Source organism: Crinia signifera, chromosome 1 (genome assembly GCF_055691185.1).
Source record: "Crinia signifera chromosome 1, ASM5569118v1, whole genome shotgun sequence".
NCBI classification, from domain to species: domain Eukaryota; kingdom Metazoa; phylum Chordata; class Amphibia; order Anura; family Myobatrachidae; genus Crinia; species Crinia signifera.
This window is the reverse complement of record NC_139217.1, coordinates 241,087,532-241,103,374: the sequence shown is the minus strand read 5'-3', so window position 1 is coordinate 241,103,374 and position 15,843 is coordinate 241,087,532. Positions and strand designations below refer to the sequence as shown.

The 15,843-nt window shown below is 42.7% G+C and overlaps 1 protein-coding gene across 1 annotated transcript in view; it reads left to right on the top strand.

The window, feature by feature from the left end:
- Nucleotides 1–15,843, top strand: part of SSBP4 (single stranded DNA binding protein 4) — a 360,544-nt gene that overhangs the window by 126,418 nt on the left and 218,283 nt on the right. The window contains exon 4 of the mRNA XM_083179459.1: nt 13,420–13,504. Within this exon, the coding sequence (XP_083035585.1) occupies nt 13,420–13,504 (85 nt within the window). The remainder of the gene's footprint in view (nt 1–13,419; nt 13,505–15,843) is intronic.

Here is a 15,843-nt window from a genome sequence, read left to right as displayed (position 1 = left end):
AAAAAAAAAAGGTCCTGCGCCAAAAATTGAGCACAGATGTTGGTCAGTAACGTCTGTCACTGAACAGCGCTCAAAGGCAACAGGAATCTGATCAAAAAAAAAAAAATATATAGATCAACCCTGTGCCGAAAAAGCTGATCAGTGATGTACGTCACTGATCGGCGCACAGTGGCCACAGGACACCCACAAAATCAGTGTGTGTAAAAAAAAAATTAAAAAAAGACCCCACAGCACTCACAAAAAAAAAAAAAGGTGATCAGTGATGCGACACTGATTACCAGTGAGGGACAGCAGGTGCACAACCTTTGGTGCAACTGACAGTGCAACTGGCAGCAACTGACAGGTATATATATAAAAAAAAAACCTCTGCGCCCCCAAAAAGTTGCTGATCAGCACAGATATACTGATCAGCACAAAAGGGGGGGTAGCAGACACAAAATATACACTCTCTATCACTCTCTGTCACTATCTCTCTCTATCTCTCTATCTCTCACTATCTCTCACTATCTATCACTCTAGGACACTGCAGCAGCAGCACTGACAGTTATATGTATAAAAAAAAACTGCACCCCCAAAAAGGGGGGGTAGCAGACACAAAATATACACTCTCTATCACTCTTTGTCACTATCTCTCTCTATCTCTCTATCTCTCACTATCTATCACTATCTATCACTCTATGACACTGCAGCAGCAGCACTGACAGTTATATATATAAAATAAAACCCCTGCACCCCAAAAAGGGGGGGTAGCAGACACAAATCTCTCTATCTCTCTACCTCTCACTATCTATCACTATCTATCACTATCTATCACTGTATGACACTGCAGCAGCAGCACTGACAGTTATTTATATATAGAAAACCCCTGCACCCCCAAAAAGGGGGGGTAGCAGACACAAAATATAGCTCTCTCTGTCACTATCTCTCTATCTCTCTCTATCTCTCTCTATCTCTCTCTCTATCTCTCTATCTCTCTATCACACTGCAGCAGCAGCAGGAAGTCTCAGGAAGTCAGATCCAGGAAGCGTCCAGCACGCTACAAGCAGTGATAAGGTGATCAGGTAAGGTATTTGCAAGGATCAGGTAAGTATTAGCAAGGATCAGGTCGGTATTCACGGCAGGCAGGCACGGTGACCGTTCTGCACGCTATTCCAGACCGGAATGGCGTCTGCAGCGCAGTCACCGTCAGTTTAAATGTCGCGCCTTGGCTGTGATTGGTCCGTGGGTCCCACGGACCAATCACAGCCTTGGGGGCAGGTGGGGTGAGGGTGGGGTGAGGTGTCATCGTCACCGATGACCCCCTCATGCCCCCTGACGCCCGGCGGTGATTGACACCTGTGTTACCGAGCGTCTGATTCGCTGGTAACACAGGAAAACGCTGTGAATGGCTGTTCACACTGAACAGCCAATCACAGCGATCGCCGACGGGGGGGCGGCATCATTGAACTCATGACGTACATTTATGCCATGTGTCGGGAAGTACCTCCCGGCCATGACGTAAATGTACGTCAAATGTCGGGAAGGGGTTAAGCATGATCAAGAAAACTCTGTGACAATCAAGTTTGGAAATATTGCCTATGTTCATATACTATAAGAAAGATGACGCAAGCTGTATTCAGAATGAGTAAAGTGCATCATGCATGTCTATTACCATAAAGGCAAAGGCTACATACCAGCAGCTGAATATATATATATATATATATATATATATATATATATACACACGAGTCGGAAGCTACTAGTATCTGCAAGCCACTTAAGAGGCATGATGAAGAATTTGCATTTGAATCCAAAACTGGAGTCTCATTAGTGTGAATGGAAATCTAAGATAGGCAAAGAAACCTTGCTAGATTTGAATCCACAAGTGAAAAGCATTATGAATCGATATAGTGACAGCAGTATCAAGGACTTGAGTCACTAATAACCCTCTGCAGTCCAAATTTTGGTTTAAATGTTTAAATTAATTGTACATTTCTCTGCATATTTGTATTTATTAACAGTAATTTATATAGCGTACACATGTTCAGCAGCACTTTACAGAGTGCTTCCAATCTATATTCCCTAGAACATGTACAAACACACATTCATTCTAGGGTTCATTTTGTTGGGAGCAAATACCCATGACCTCAGTGCTGTGAGGCAGTAATGCTAACCATTACACCATCCGTACTGCCCACTTGTAGTTACCTCACCCCATGTAGGGGGTGAGGTAACTACCATAAGTTAACAAGCCACCATACTGTAGTATGCCCATTTTTGCTGCTTCGCCATGTACAGTCATGTAATGTTATGAGTCCCATAGGTATAAAAGCTCTATATTGATAGTTTCCATTCATTATGGCATTTAATAATTTTTATTTTCAATTTTGTGAATTGAGATACAAAACAGCAAAAACAATCAAACAAACATAACAACAAAAAATAAAGATATGATGATATAGCAAACAGATGCTCAAGCCTATTCAGTGTCAGATTATATTACACCTGAAACCAACATTGAGATCAATTGTAGATATTGACTATTATCATGTATATATGCAGGTAATGGAGTGTAAGATATAGGAAAGGTGTAGTTAAGAAAGTAGTAGTTCACATCAAATTATTAGTTACATAAGAGTATATAGTAGTGGTGGTCGGCGATGGGCCTTGGGGAAAGCTGGGCTACAGAAGCTTATACTTCACAGACGGCATATTGTGAATCCAGCCACCTAGACCAGACAGCTTGGAAGTTATGGCTGGCTTTCCTGGCTAGATATGTAAATTTCTCGTGGAAAATGGTTTCATTAACTATCCTAAGCCAAGATTGTGTAGTAGGGAAATTCTTAGCAAGCCACGTTCTGGCAATGCACACCTTGGCTAGGGTGCACAGATTTATTACATAGCGCCTGGTCGGGGAGTCCAGGGACCCCTCTTCCAGGGTAGCCAATATACATACTGCAGGTGGAAGGACATCTCTCGGGATGCCTGTGTTTAGGATACAGTAGCTTCAATAACTCCTTACCAGAAAGCCACTATATGAGGGCATGACCAGAGCAGGTGCCAGAAGGAGCCGTCCAGTGCACCACACTTAGGGCACACCGGAGAAGGGATGCTTCCAAGGTGGTACAGTCTGTCTGGGGTATAGAATTTCCTGTGCAAAATAAAAAACTGGATCTGTTGGAACCTAGCAGTTAAAGTTGAGATGCGAGGACTAGTGAGTGCCAATTCTCAAGTCTCATCTTGTAGGGGACCCAAGTCAGTTTCCCAGGCAGCCCAGAGTCATGATATAGTATCTGAGTGTAGATGTAATTGAAGTCTTGCATAGAAGTAAGAAACTGAGTGAGCATTGGGGGTGTCCAGAACCATGACCTTTACCGGGAAATCAAACAGGATCAGGAGGGAGCTCTGAAATTGAGCAGAGAGGGAATGGCGTAGCTGAAGATACCTGAAGAAGTAAGAGTTTGGTACAGATAAGTGGAGGGTTTGGAAGGTCTTAAGTACATTGTCCACGTAAAGATCACCTAGTGTAGAGATACCCCATTTGGCCCAGACGTATGGACTTGTAGATGTGCTATTTCAGGGAGGCATAGGGGATTGTATAATGAAGTTTGGCGGTCCCAGCCCTGCCTGCCCAGAAGAAGATGGACCTGCTTCCAGACTAAGATTGCCTGTCTAATTAAAGGGACAGTAGTAAAACTGGTGTTGGTAATAAGGAGAAGCTGTAAAGGGGACGTAGGGTGAATCTGCAAGAAGAGCATGGGAGTGCAGAGCAGAGGGATCACAATCATTCAGCCACTGCCAAATAAACAACAGTTGTAGTAGTATGTCCTAAACGCCGTGAGTCCCAAACCACCCTGGTCCCTAGACCACGTCAGGACAGTGAGTTTTATACGCGGACATTTATGGGCCCAGACTAGAGAGGAAAGAAGGCTGTTAATTAAGAAAGAGTTTCTGAGGAATATATACAGGGGATTGTTGGAGGACATATAGTAATTTTGGCTGGTAATCCATTTGAATTTAAGTTTACCCTGCCTGAAAGGGTTAGAGGTAATTTAGTCCATGAGCGTACCCTAGAGCGGAGTAGCGTAACCAGTGGGTCTAGATTCAATGGTATAAATAGGTGATGATCATTAGAGATGATGAGACCTCCGAGGCGAACGGACACCTCCCAGCCAGTGGCATTATGCAGGATGTATCCCAGTTAATCAACAATCCAGAATATTTCCCAAACTGGTTAATAAGTTCAAGGAGCAGAGGCATAGAGTCTACATAATTCTGTAGGAACAGCAGAACATCGTCCGCATATAGCATTAGGGCATTTTTAAAGTCTTTTGAACAACTATGTACTCAATATTTTTCATCCACCTCATGGTACTTAACAGGTGCCAGGTGACTCTCCGACAGTCAGTATAGTGACATCAGAATCCCACCTGTTAAATGCCTGACAGTCGGGATCCTGACTGCAGCTGTATTCTCCATCGTGGGGGTCAACAACCTCCATAGAGGGAGAATAGAACCGAGCCCCGCAAGGGGACCCCCAACCCCCTGTTGGAGTACTGGCAGTTGAGATTCCGATGCCGATATACTGACCTTTGGAATCCCAATTGTCAGAGCATCATACCAGACCCGTACTTAACAAAATTTCTAGAAAATGATTCCCATATTTCGTAGTGAATGATCCTTCTAATTTGCACAGTATGTCTCCCAATTATTTTATATTTTATCACTAATAATGTTTTAAAGATGAAACTCTCCCACCATTTTTGTTAATAATTATTACTGATTGTACCATATCAAATGTTGTAGACTCCTCAGAAACTTGTTTCTGATCATGTTGTTGTTGCAGTTATGTATTAAATCTATAAGTTAAATGATTTGTAGCATCTTTATTTGCCTATAAAGTAATACGTGAAATGTTGAAGAAAATAAAACTGGATTAAACGTTCGTAACTTAAGTTTTTATGGCTGCACTGTAATACATGAATTGAAAACTACTGAATGATAGTATAGCTTAGGCCAAATAATGTGGATTCAGTGGGTCTTGGAAGAAACCTAAGAGGTTTGGAAGCCTTATGTTGTCCTATGTTAAGCTTTGAGTGGTATTGTGGGGTTGCATTGCTAACCTGACTGACTTATTCAGAAACCTTTACTTATCCTTGAGGAGTTCATGTAAGACCTTGTACCACAGTATAAAATGTTTTAACACACCAGACCGATGTGGTATTTATTATAATTTGAATACCATTGCTTTCAAGGCCAGGAAAAACTGCCACTGAGCCTTGAGTGTTTACTGTACACTCAGGTGTTTGGAACTATGGAATATGTTGTTGCCTTATGCAGAATCTGAGTTAGGTCTGCTTAAACAATACTCCTGGTATTGAAGGAGTGTTCAAGATCCATCATGTGATGAGGGGGGTGCAGTTATAAGAATCTCTGGTACTGGGAATAAAGTGTCACGGCATATGGTGCATTTTATTCTACTGTGGCTGAAGGATGAAAACCAGTGAATCCCCCTGAATACTTGCATTTTAAATACCTATAGGATGTGGTAGAGCATAAAACTTAATGGCTACCCATGATTTCTGGGTTCCTCTCAATGAAAATGGACAGGGCAAATGTTGGTTGATCTGCTGCGGCACCACATATACTGCCTGATCCAGCTGACTTGCAATTTTAGAAATGTTTAATTTGAAGGTCATTCTGGATTGATATATTATATTTAGACTTACACAGTCCAATTAGCTGGCCAAATCAGCCAATATCAGATGAATTACCCAGGCAACCAGGTACATTATGAATCTGGTCAGTTGATGACTGGATTAGTTGGGTCAGAACCTAATGATATAAAAACCTGATGGTGGGTGGGTGCTCATGCCACAAATATAGAGGAGTGGCTTCATGGGGAAGGGGTGTGGCCACAAAATAATACCAATTTATATTATGGAGCACAGTTGTCTCCAATATTCAAATTATGGCAACAGAGTTCCACATACATAAATGCCCCCACAGTGCAGGTACATAAATGCCCCCACAGTGCAGGTACTCCGTGCACAGAATACACTCTTTTCCGGCATACTGTTACCCAGGTGGCGGGTCTGGCAATGTGGGTGCTGCAGCCGCAAATTAGCAAGTTAATATGGAGGCCCAGAAGCGGGACTCGGGCCCATGGGTGCTCATCAATTTCCGTGGGTGCTCGGGCCCTTGAGCACCCACAGAATCGGCACCTATGATACAGGTACACAAGGGAAGGATTTGATAGACTAACCGGGATGTTCAACATGCTGCGCTCTGATTGTTGTGAATTTGCACATTCCAGCATGACCTGCTGTAATTTTGGCATATCCCAATAGCAGCACTGTGGCAGGGCATGCTGGGATACTTGGTTCCATGGTTGCTGGAGGCATGTTGAACCCAATGGACTAGAAAAAACATTTCAACTTATATATAACAAGAATGTGTTGCCATTGAGAACCGGCAATAGAAATAACTCCTTAGCTTTGTCATATTTGGATAGAGACACCTCCTGACTATTAGGCCTACTAAATTGGGACAAATTGACACTTTCAGGTGAGCCCCAGTCCTTATGTCCTTAAATCCATGAAAAATCAATAATTGTATACACAACACAACACAAGTACAAATATAATTAACAGCACACTTACTTTAATCCTGCAGAATGGCAAGCGTAAGCAGCCTATGGCTTCTCACACGTCTCCCATTAATATATATATATATATATATATATATATATATATAGAACGTGAAGCTGGACAGCACTCCAATGTACAAGGGTAACCTTGCTCCGGTGCCTTCCAAGGACCTGTTATGGTCCTGATATGTAGTTTGTAGTTAGGCGGCACTCGAAGAAATAAGACACAACTGCAGGTGTTTAGGGTTCAAACGTTTTCGATGTATTTAGTACATCTTCATCAGGATACGTGTACAAAGTGAACAAAGTCAATATATAGACAATCACCATATCACGTGTGGCTACAAGTCGCCACTCACCATGTCAGCGCGCACCGTGATGATGCCACCGGTGTACGGTTGCCATAGCAACCCGTTGTAAACAATGTGAAATACATGTGAACAAAATAATGTGCAAGAGATCAATAAAGTGGAAAATATATGCAATGGACATACAACAAAAAAAAAAAAAGGGTTCAACTGAATTGAGATACATAGTAAATAAACGAATAATAATAGCAATGTCGCTGTAATACAAATAAGACATATTATATATATAAGCCCAGTGTCAGAGGCTTTTTGCTGGATAGCAAAGGAACCGGTAACGCCGGTATTGGGCCACAGAACAGGTTACAAATGGCAACAAGTGAACAGACATGTATCGGTACTATACTAAGAAGCAAGTAAATCAATACATCCATATTATGACCAAAGACAATCAAAGGAAGCAGTACAAGCCGGCTGTCTCGTTGAGACCCCGGGGTGCCAATGTGGAGAGTCTGTGTATCCATCGGGCCTCTCTGCGTAGTAAGCGCAATGATCTGTCACCACCTCGAATATTGTGTGGTTCGTGATCAATTATGGTATATTTGAGCATTGACAGGTTATGACCTTGTGTTACCCAGTGTCGTGCAACGGGGGTTGGTCACTGCGACCACTGGATAGCGCTGCTCGGATGGTGGATTTATGTCCCGCAATCCTTTCACTGAGGGTTCTGTCAGTTTTGCCTACGTAACATAACCCACAGGGACAGGTTATAAGGTAGACAATGAATTTCGTGGTACACGTGACCCGATATCGTATGGGGATCCGTTGTCCTGTGTGAGGATGAGGAAAGTGTGTGCCAACAATCAGGGCCCTACAGACCGCGCAATCAAGACATTTGAAGCAACCAACTTTAAGGCTGAGGAACATCCCCTGCCTATTAATCTGTTCAGAGTCTGCCCGGGTCATACCAGTAATGTCTGTTTTAACAACCCAATCACGAATATTCTTGCCACGGCTGTAACATGGCATTATCCGTGTGTCTTGTAGTTTAAGGTCTGGGTCGGACTTAATGATGGGCCAGATATCCCTGGTGATTTTCTGTATGCCCTCACTCTGTGTATTAAAGTGATTAACCCATGGTAGACGTTTTCTACTAAGGTCCTTGAGTCGTGGTATGAGGGTCTCGTCCCGTGTCATTGTCCTGTGTGAGGATGAGGAAAGTGTGTGCCAACAATCAGGGCCCTACAGACCGCGCAATCAAGACATTTGAAGCAACCAACTTTAAGGCTGAGGAACATCCCCTGCCTATTAATCTGTTCAGAGTCTGCCCGGGTCATACCAGTAATGTCTGTTTTAACAACCCAATCACGAATATTCTTGCCACGGCTGTAACATGGCATTATCCGTGTGTCTTGTAGTTTAAGGTCTGGGTCGGACTTAATGATGGGCCAGATATCCCTGGTGATTTTCTGTATGCCCTCACTCTGTGTATTAAAGTGATTAACCCATGGTAGACGTTTTCTACTAAGGTCCTTGAGTCGTGGTATGAGGGTCTCGTCCCGTGTCATGCTAAGTGCTCTCAATTTAGCCGCTTCAAGCAATGTTGTGGCGTAACCCCGTTCTGAAAAATCAGAGTACATTCTATCAATGTGTTTAATGGCCTGTTCTCGATTGGAGCACACCCGGATGGCCCATAGAAATTGGGAGTAGGGCAGGGAGTATTTGAGTTTTTTGGGGTGAAAACTCCTGGCATGGAGTGTAGTGTTGCGGTCGGTTGTCTTGCGGTAAAGTTCAGTCTGCAGTAGGTTATCCCTGATACTGACAGCTACGTCCAGATAGTTGACTGCCTCAGTCCCAATGTTGTAAGTCAATTGCACTGGATGTCCAGAGCTGTTATGTGAATTGATGACATGCTCAAACGTGTGTCGACCACCAGTCCAAATAACGAATAAATCGTCAATGTAACGATTGTACAGTAATGTGCTGGTGCAAAATATTGGATTGGTCAGGAAAATGTCATTCTCTACCATGTACATATAGGCGTTGGCGTACGATGGGGCCACATTCGACCCCATCGCACACCCAGACGCCTGTAGGTAGTACCTACCGTCGAACATGAAATAGTTGCAAGTGAGGACCATGTCCAATAAGTCAAGTATGAGCCCTATGTCAGGTCCAGTATAGTGTGGGTTGTCAGTGATGAGACGTCTGACGGCTTCTTTGCCATCGTCGTTTGGAATGACCGTATAAAGGCTAGATATGTCTAGCCTAGATATGTCCATACTGCATAACAGGGTGTCGTCAGGGACCCGTCCCACATTGGCAATGTTTTTAAGAAAAGACGTGGTATCAAGAAGGTGTCTGGGATGATTAGTCACACAGGGCTGCAGTAAGGTATCAAGATATATGTACATGGTAGAGAATGACATTTTCCTGACCAATCCAATATTTTGCAAGAGCACATTACTGTACAATCGTTACATTGACGATTTATTCGTTATTTGGACTGGTGGTCGACACACGTTTGAGCATGTCATCAATTCACATAACAGCTCTGGACATCCAGTGCAATTGACTTACAACATTGGGACTGAGGCAGTCAACTATCTGGACGTAGCTGTAAGTATCAGGGATAACCTACTGCAGACTGAACTTTACCGCAAGACAACCGACCGCAACACCACACTCCATGCCAGGAGTTTTCACCCCAAAAAACTCAAATACTCCCTGCCCTACTCCCAATTTCTACGGGCCATCCGGGTGTGCTCCAATCGAGAACAGGCCATTAAACACATTGATAGAATGTACTCTGATTTTTCAGAACGGGGTTACGCCACAACATTGCTTGAAGCGGCTAAATTGAGAGCACTTAGCATGACACGGGACGAGACCCTCATACCACGACTCAAGGACCTTAGTAGAAAACGTCTACCATGGGATAATCACTTTAATACACAGAGTGAGGGCATACAGAAAATCACCAGGGATATCTGGCCCATCATTAAGTCCGACCCAGACCTTAAACTACAAGACACACGGATAATGCCATGTTACAGCCGTGGCAAGAATATTCGTGATTGGGTTGTTAAAACAGACATTACTGGTATGACCCGGGCAGACTCTGAACAGATTAATAGGCAGGGGATGTTCCTCAGCCTTAAAGTTGGTTGCTTCAAATGTCTTGATTGCGCGGTCTGTAGGGCCCTGATTGTTGGCACACACTTTCCTCATCCTCACACAGGACAACGGATCCCCATACGATATCGGGTCACGTGTACCACGAAATTCATTGTCTACCTTATAACCTGTCCCTGTGGGTTATGTTACGTAGGCAAAACTGACAGAACCCTCAGTAAAAGGATTGCGGGACATAAATCCACCATCCGAGCAGCGCTATCCAGTGGTCGCAGTGACCAACCCCCGTTGCACGACACTGGGTAACACAAGGTCATAACCTGTCAATGCTCAAATATACCATAATTGATCACGAACCACACAATATTCGAGGTGGTGACAGATCATTGCGCTTACTACGCAGAGAGGCCCGATGGATACACAGACTCTCCACATTGGCACCCCGGGGTCTCAACGAGACAGCCGGCTTGTACTGCTTCCTTTGATTGTCTTTGGTCATAATATGGATGTATTGATTTACTTGCTTCTTAGTATAGTACCGATACATGTCTGTTCACTTGTTGCCATTTGTAACCTGTTCTGTGGCCCAATACCGGCGTTACCGGTTCCTTTGCTATCCAGCAAAAAGCCTCTGACACTGGGCTTATATATATAATATGTCTTATTTGTATTACAGCGACATTGCTATTATTATTCGTTTATTTACTATGTATCTCAATTCAGTTGAACCCTTTTTTTTTTTTTTGTTGTATGTCCATTGCATATATTTTCCACTTTATTGATCTCTTGCACATTATTTTGTTCACATGTATTTCACATTGTTTACAACGGGTTGCTATGGCAACCGTACACCGGTGGCATCATCACGGTGCGCGCTGACACGGTGAGTGGTGACTTGTAGCCACACGTGATATGGTGATTGTCTATATATTGACTTTGTTCACTTTGTACACGTATCCTGATGAAGATGTACTAAATACATCGAAAACGTTTGATCCCTAAACACCTGCAGTTGTGTCTTATTTCTTCGAGTGCCGCCTAACTACAAACTATATATATATATATATATATATATATATATATATATATATATATATATATATATATATATATAACCTGTAATACCGAGTAATTAAACAACTCCGGGAAACTTAATCAACCCTAGTGTGTTGCCCTGGCTTACCACTTATTGGACCATAACGGGACCATTATGATGCCAGTATTCTGACATTACCAACAGCTCTACAGGCAAATATTTGTATGACATAAAGTATCAACCTGTAACCTATTACCTGTCATTATTTACAAACCCTGAAAGAGGCAATATTTTAACCAAAATAGGTGTAGCTTTGTAGATTGGGTCAGGGTTATTTTGTCCTGGTATCACATGTCTGAATGCTGTGAAATGAATCAGACATTGCCCAAGCACCATAATAAAGTTTGGGTAGGGGCCTGACGATGCTGCTCCAGCCTTCCATAGCACCCTCTGTACTCTCATAAAGGCAGAGCGAGGGCTTCTACTATTCATGTTCGACCTGGAAAAAGCCATATAAGTGACCCGAGCATTGGTGGCATGCCCTCTGTGTATTGTTATAGTAACAGTAATGGTGCCCATACACTTATCTGATTTGTATGCGATGTCTCATCGCATTCGATCACATCTAGTGGTGCCCAGTGTGTTTTTTTTCCAGCACGCGATGTCGCATGCCATCTGCAATGCCACATCGGGGGATGGAAGAGTGCTGGTGGCTGTAGAGCGGGGACCAGAGCAGTGGAGAGCAGCGCTGTGAAGGAGGGCTGGTAGCTATAGGCAGAAGAAGTAATAAAAAAAGTATTAAAACACTGGGCAGCTATCTGATTGGCTGAGAGAGCTCTCTCTCAGCAAATCAGAGGGCTGGTCTAAACAGTAATGTATCTACTGGCTAAATTAATGAAAAAAAAACAATTAAGGCTGATTCAGCTGAAACTTATGTGTGTTAATTACAGTTCTTCATGTTGGAGTGAATCATTGCACTCTATCCATCAGTGTAACATCTACCCTCTATAGGAATGGCTTACTGACACAATATTTGTAACTATATAAGACTACCCTTTATACTGGCACATTGTATGCAACTATATCAGACTACACACCCTGAACATTAACCCTAATACCCTATTTGCTGGACCTAAATTCACTGAGCTCTGTTCCTTACCTTACCCCAAACCCCTAGTTAATCGTAACCCCAAACTCCAAACTAATAAGCCAACCGCTAAAACAACCCTTTATCTAATACCCTAAGGGCCAGATGTATCAAGCTTCAAAAGTGATAACATGGAGAGCGAAAAACCACCAGCCAATCAGCTCCAACCTGTCATGTTACAGGGTGGGTTTGAAAAATGTCAGGTAGTAGCTGATTGGCTGGTTGTTTATCTCTCTCCATTTTATCACTTTTAAAGCTTAGTACATCTGGCCCTAAGGCTGGTTTCACACACTCCGGCTCCTGCCGGACGGTGAAATCCCGCACGGCTAGGGAGCTGTTCCGCACACATTAGTTGTGAATGGACACTATTGTGTCCATTCACACGGGACGGCCACGGCCCGGCCGGATCCCGCCACTGGAAGGGACGGGTGCCGGTCTGTGGCCATCCCCTCCATGATAATCTACTGTGTGCGGCATGTCTTCCTGGCCGTGCGGGTTTTCGCCGTCCGGCAGGAGCCGGAGTGTGTGAAACCAGCCTAACGGGCAGGCTGGATGGGCTATATGTTTCTCATCTGCCATCAAATTGGATGTTTCTATGTTTATACTAGGTATGTGTAGTAAATAAAAGTATAAGTAAAGCTGGTCAAACACTAGTGCAATTTGAGCACCTTTCATTTCCAACTAATCAGGCAGAGAAATCGGATGAAAAGTGGCAAATTGTATGTGTTTTGTCTCCAATTCTAAAATCCGATGCGTGGTTCCGTGTGCATCAGAATGGAGGTGGAGATTGCAAGTGCTGCACATAGTATTTGGTGGATTCTGCACCACTTGCTGGGACCGCATACAAAACATTGAATGCAAAAGGACAACAAACATGGTATCATGCAATTCTGCCGCCCGGGAAGACGCCACGCGGTTAAAGGGTGGTTGCGTGCCGCTTCTCCCCTCAGAGAAGTCTCACAAGTTCATGGGGGCCTTACGGCTGTAAAAGAGCTATAGAAGATTGATTTTTAACCCCCTTGGGTGGCCAATTCCTTACCCTTTGCACAGTAGGATCTGAGGTACATTGCTAATAACAACTATAATTTATTGCAGTTTTTCCTCCTTTTCTATTAAGGCATCATTACAGATGCACTCTCTCACCACACTTCCCCTTGATATCTTTCAGCGTATTTTGGGATTTGTACTGTGCAGCACCTGACAGAAGGGAGACATGTGAACACTCGAGTGAAGCCAAGGCGTTCCATGATTATGTAAGTCATACTGTGTGGTTTCTTTTCATTCACACTGCACTGTTTATTTTCGAAGTTAAATTGTTATGTTGAATGCAGAAGGTTTTCCTGTGTTGTCTTCTATGACTGATGCAGATTTGTGTTTTTCATTTTAAGATAAATTTCTGTAATACTAATACATCAGATGTGCTCCTGATCTTTTCATGCAGATTATATGAAGGGTGGTCATTCTGCAGCTACAATTATTTAATGGTAAAACAAAAATATACACAGTGCTATGCTGCACTAGGGTCTAAGTAGTGCAGTATATGTTCTCCTAGGATTTATCCCCCCCACCTTAACCACATTTTATAGATCTTTTATTAGACTCTGGTTGAACATAGGAAAACAGCTGGAATGGCTTTAAGAGAAAAAAAAAGTAAGAAAGAGCAGCAATCTCTGGCAAGGAAAGGCTGTTTGCGTGTGTCCATTGTGCTTGGCTGTGGCACATTTGTGTATGATTCAGGCCTAACATAAATTCTAGTGGGCAGGCTGTGGGCTTTCTCTTTAATTGGAGCCTTGGTGGTTCAGGAAATACATTCCCCATGGATGTTTGTGAAAAATTCAGCAGGCACCTTCTATGGATTTTGTTAACCCTTACTCTGCTCAATATGTACTGTGGTTTAAAGTATGGTATAAAGTAAGAGTATCATTGAATAGCTCTTAAGGTGCCAGGTGTGGTTTTATTACTCTATCAACAAATTTAGCCGCATTTCCCTCCACTATTATAATCGCAGGTTCCTGCCTTACATAGACTTACAATGGAATGGAATATTTGTACAGTAACTCAGAATTTTGCATCATTATATATCTTCTGAGTTTTTATGTTTAGGTTTTGAGACAAACACCCTTATGTCACGACACCATCACCCCATTTCCCTCCTTTAAATCCACCCCTTGAACACTGTGCACACAATAACTAGTGTGTGTGGCCCCAGACACTATTATTCAATTTGAATGGGACCTACCTTCTACCTCAGTTGGAACTGATTTCTTAGGGGCCTTTGGGATCTATATACTCAGGACTGTGAGGGAATGTAATACAATGCAAGTTCATCAGAGGTGCGGGATGCCAGCCGAATTAAAGCGGCAGTCACTTACAAAGCATGATTTTGTCTTGTAAATGTTTGCCACTTTACAAAAAAGAGTTCCTGCCGGCATCTGGTGAACTCGGACTTTATTACATCCCACCGATGGAGAGAGATAAAGTGGACATGAATAAAGGGATCTGCAGTATGTGTTATGCTAATACTAACCGGTTGCCCTAACGAGTTTGCAAGACAAAAGGCTTTTCTTCGTTTGATAGCCAAACCACCAAAACTTAATTTAAGTGATGTTTGCTTTATATGGTTAATATATAAGAATTTGAATGAACTGTTTGTGTGTACATGCATGTATGTATACTGTACATATAAAACAATGTTTACTTTGATTGTTACGATGCAAACGTACTTACATGTTTAATAATAAGTCTCACAAGCTTGAAAACTGTACATATGCTGCATACAGTACATATTATGAAATTGACTGATAAACTTTGCACATACAATAGATTAAACTGGACTGTAATATATTTTGTTATTAACCATGCAAATTCATTTGATACGCAAATTGGGGAATTTGAAAATATATACATTTGTACAGTTAGTGTATTACTTTGTGATGAGGACATGATGCTAGCAATTGATGCCTTTTTCACACTGCGAGTGAACAACACCGGCTTTTACCCGGGATTTTAATGCCGGGGACTGCGGCGCGGAACCCCGTTCTCAATGCTAAGGCAAATTCCTGGGTGAAGCAGTTGTACCCAGTAATTTGCCGTTTAACACGGGTTTTTTGCAGTGTGAACGGGTCAACTCGTGTCTGCATACCCGGATCTCAAACACTGGTAAAAAGCAGGGTTGGAGACCCGGGAATTGTGAACCCGTGTTAAAAGGAAAATTACTGGGTTGACATGCTAGACCTGGGAAGTTGCCTAACAGTGAGAACGGGGTATAAATGAATCATTCTCCACCTCTGGCATCACAGAGGAGTTTACTGTTTTGGCCTGCTCTGAATTATATTTCTGTATTACAAAGTTGCCCGTTGCAGGGTCAAAAAGAGCCTACAGATTTATTACAGGGGCACTATAATCAAGGGTGTGATATATGTCAACACCATAATGTCAACATTTAGGATGTTGCTATATTCAGAATGTCACTACTGATCTATGCATGTGTTAACCTTACAATTTAGATGTGTCGACATTCTCAACATGTTGATATTTCGATTGTCAGCATCCAGACAATGTCAACATTATGGAATTGACATTCAGAGGTAAA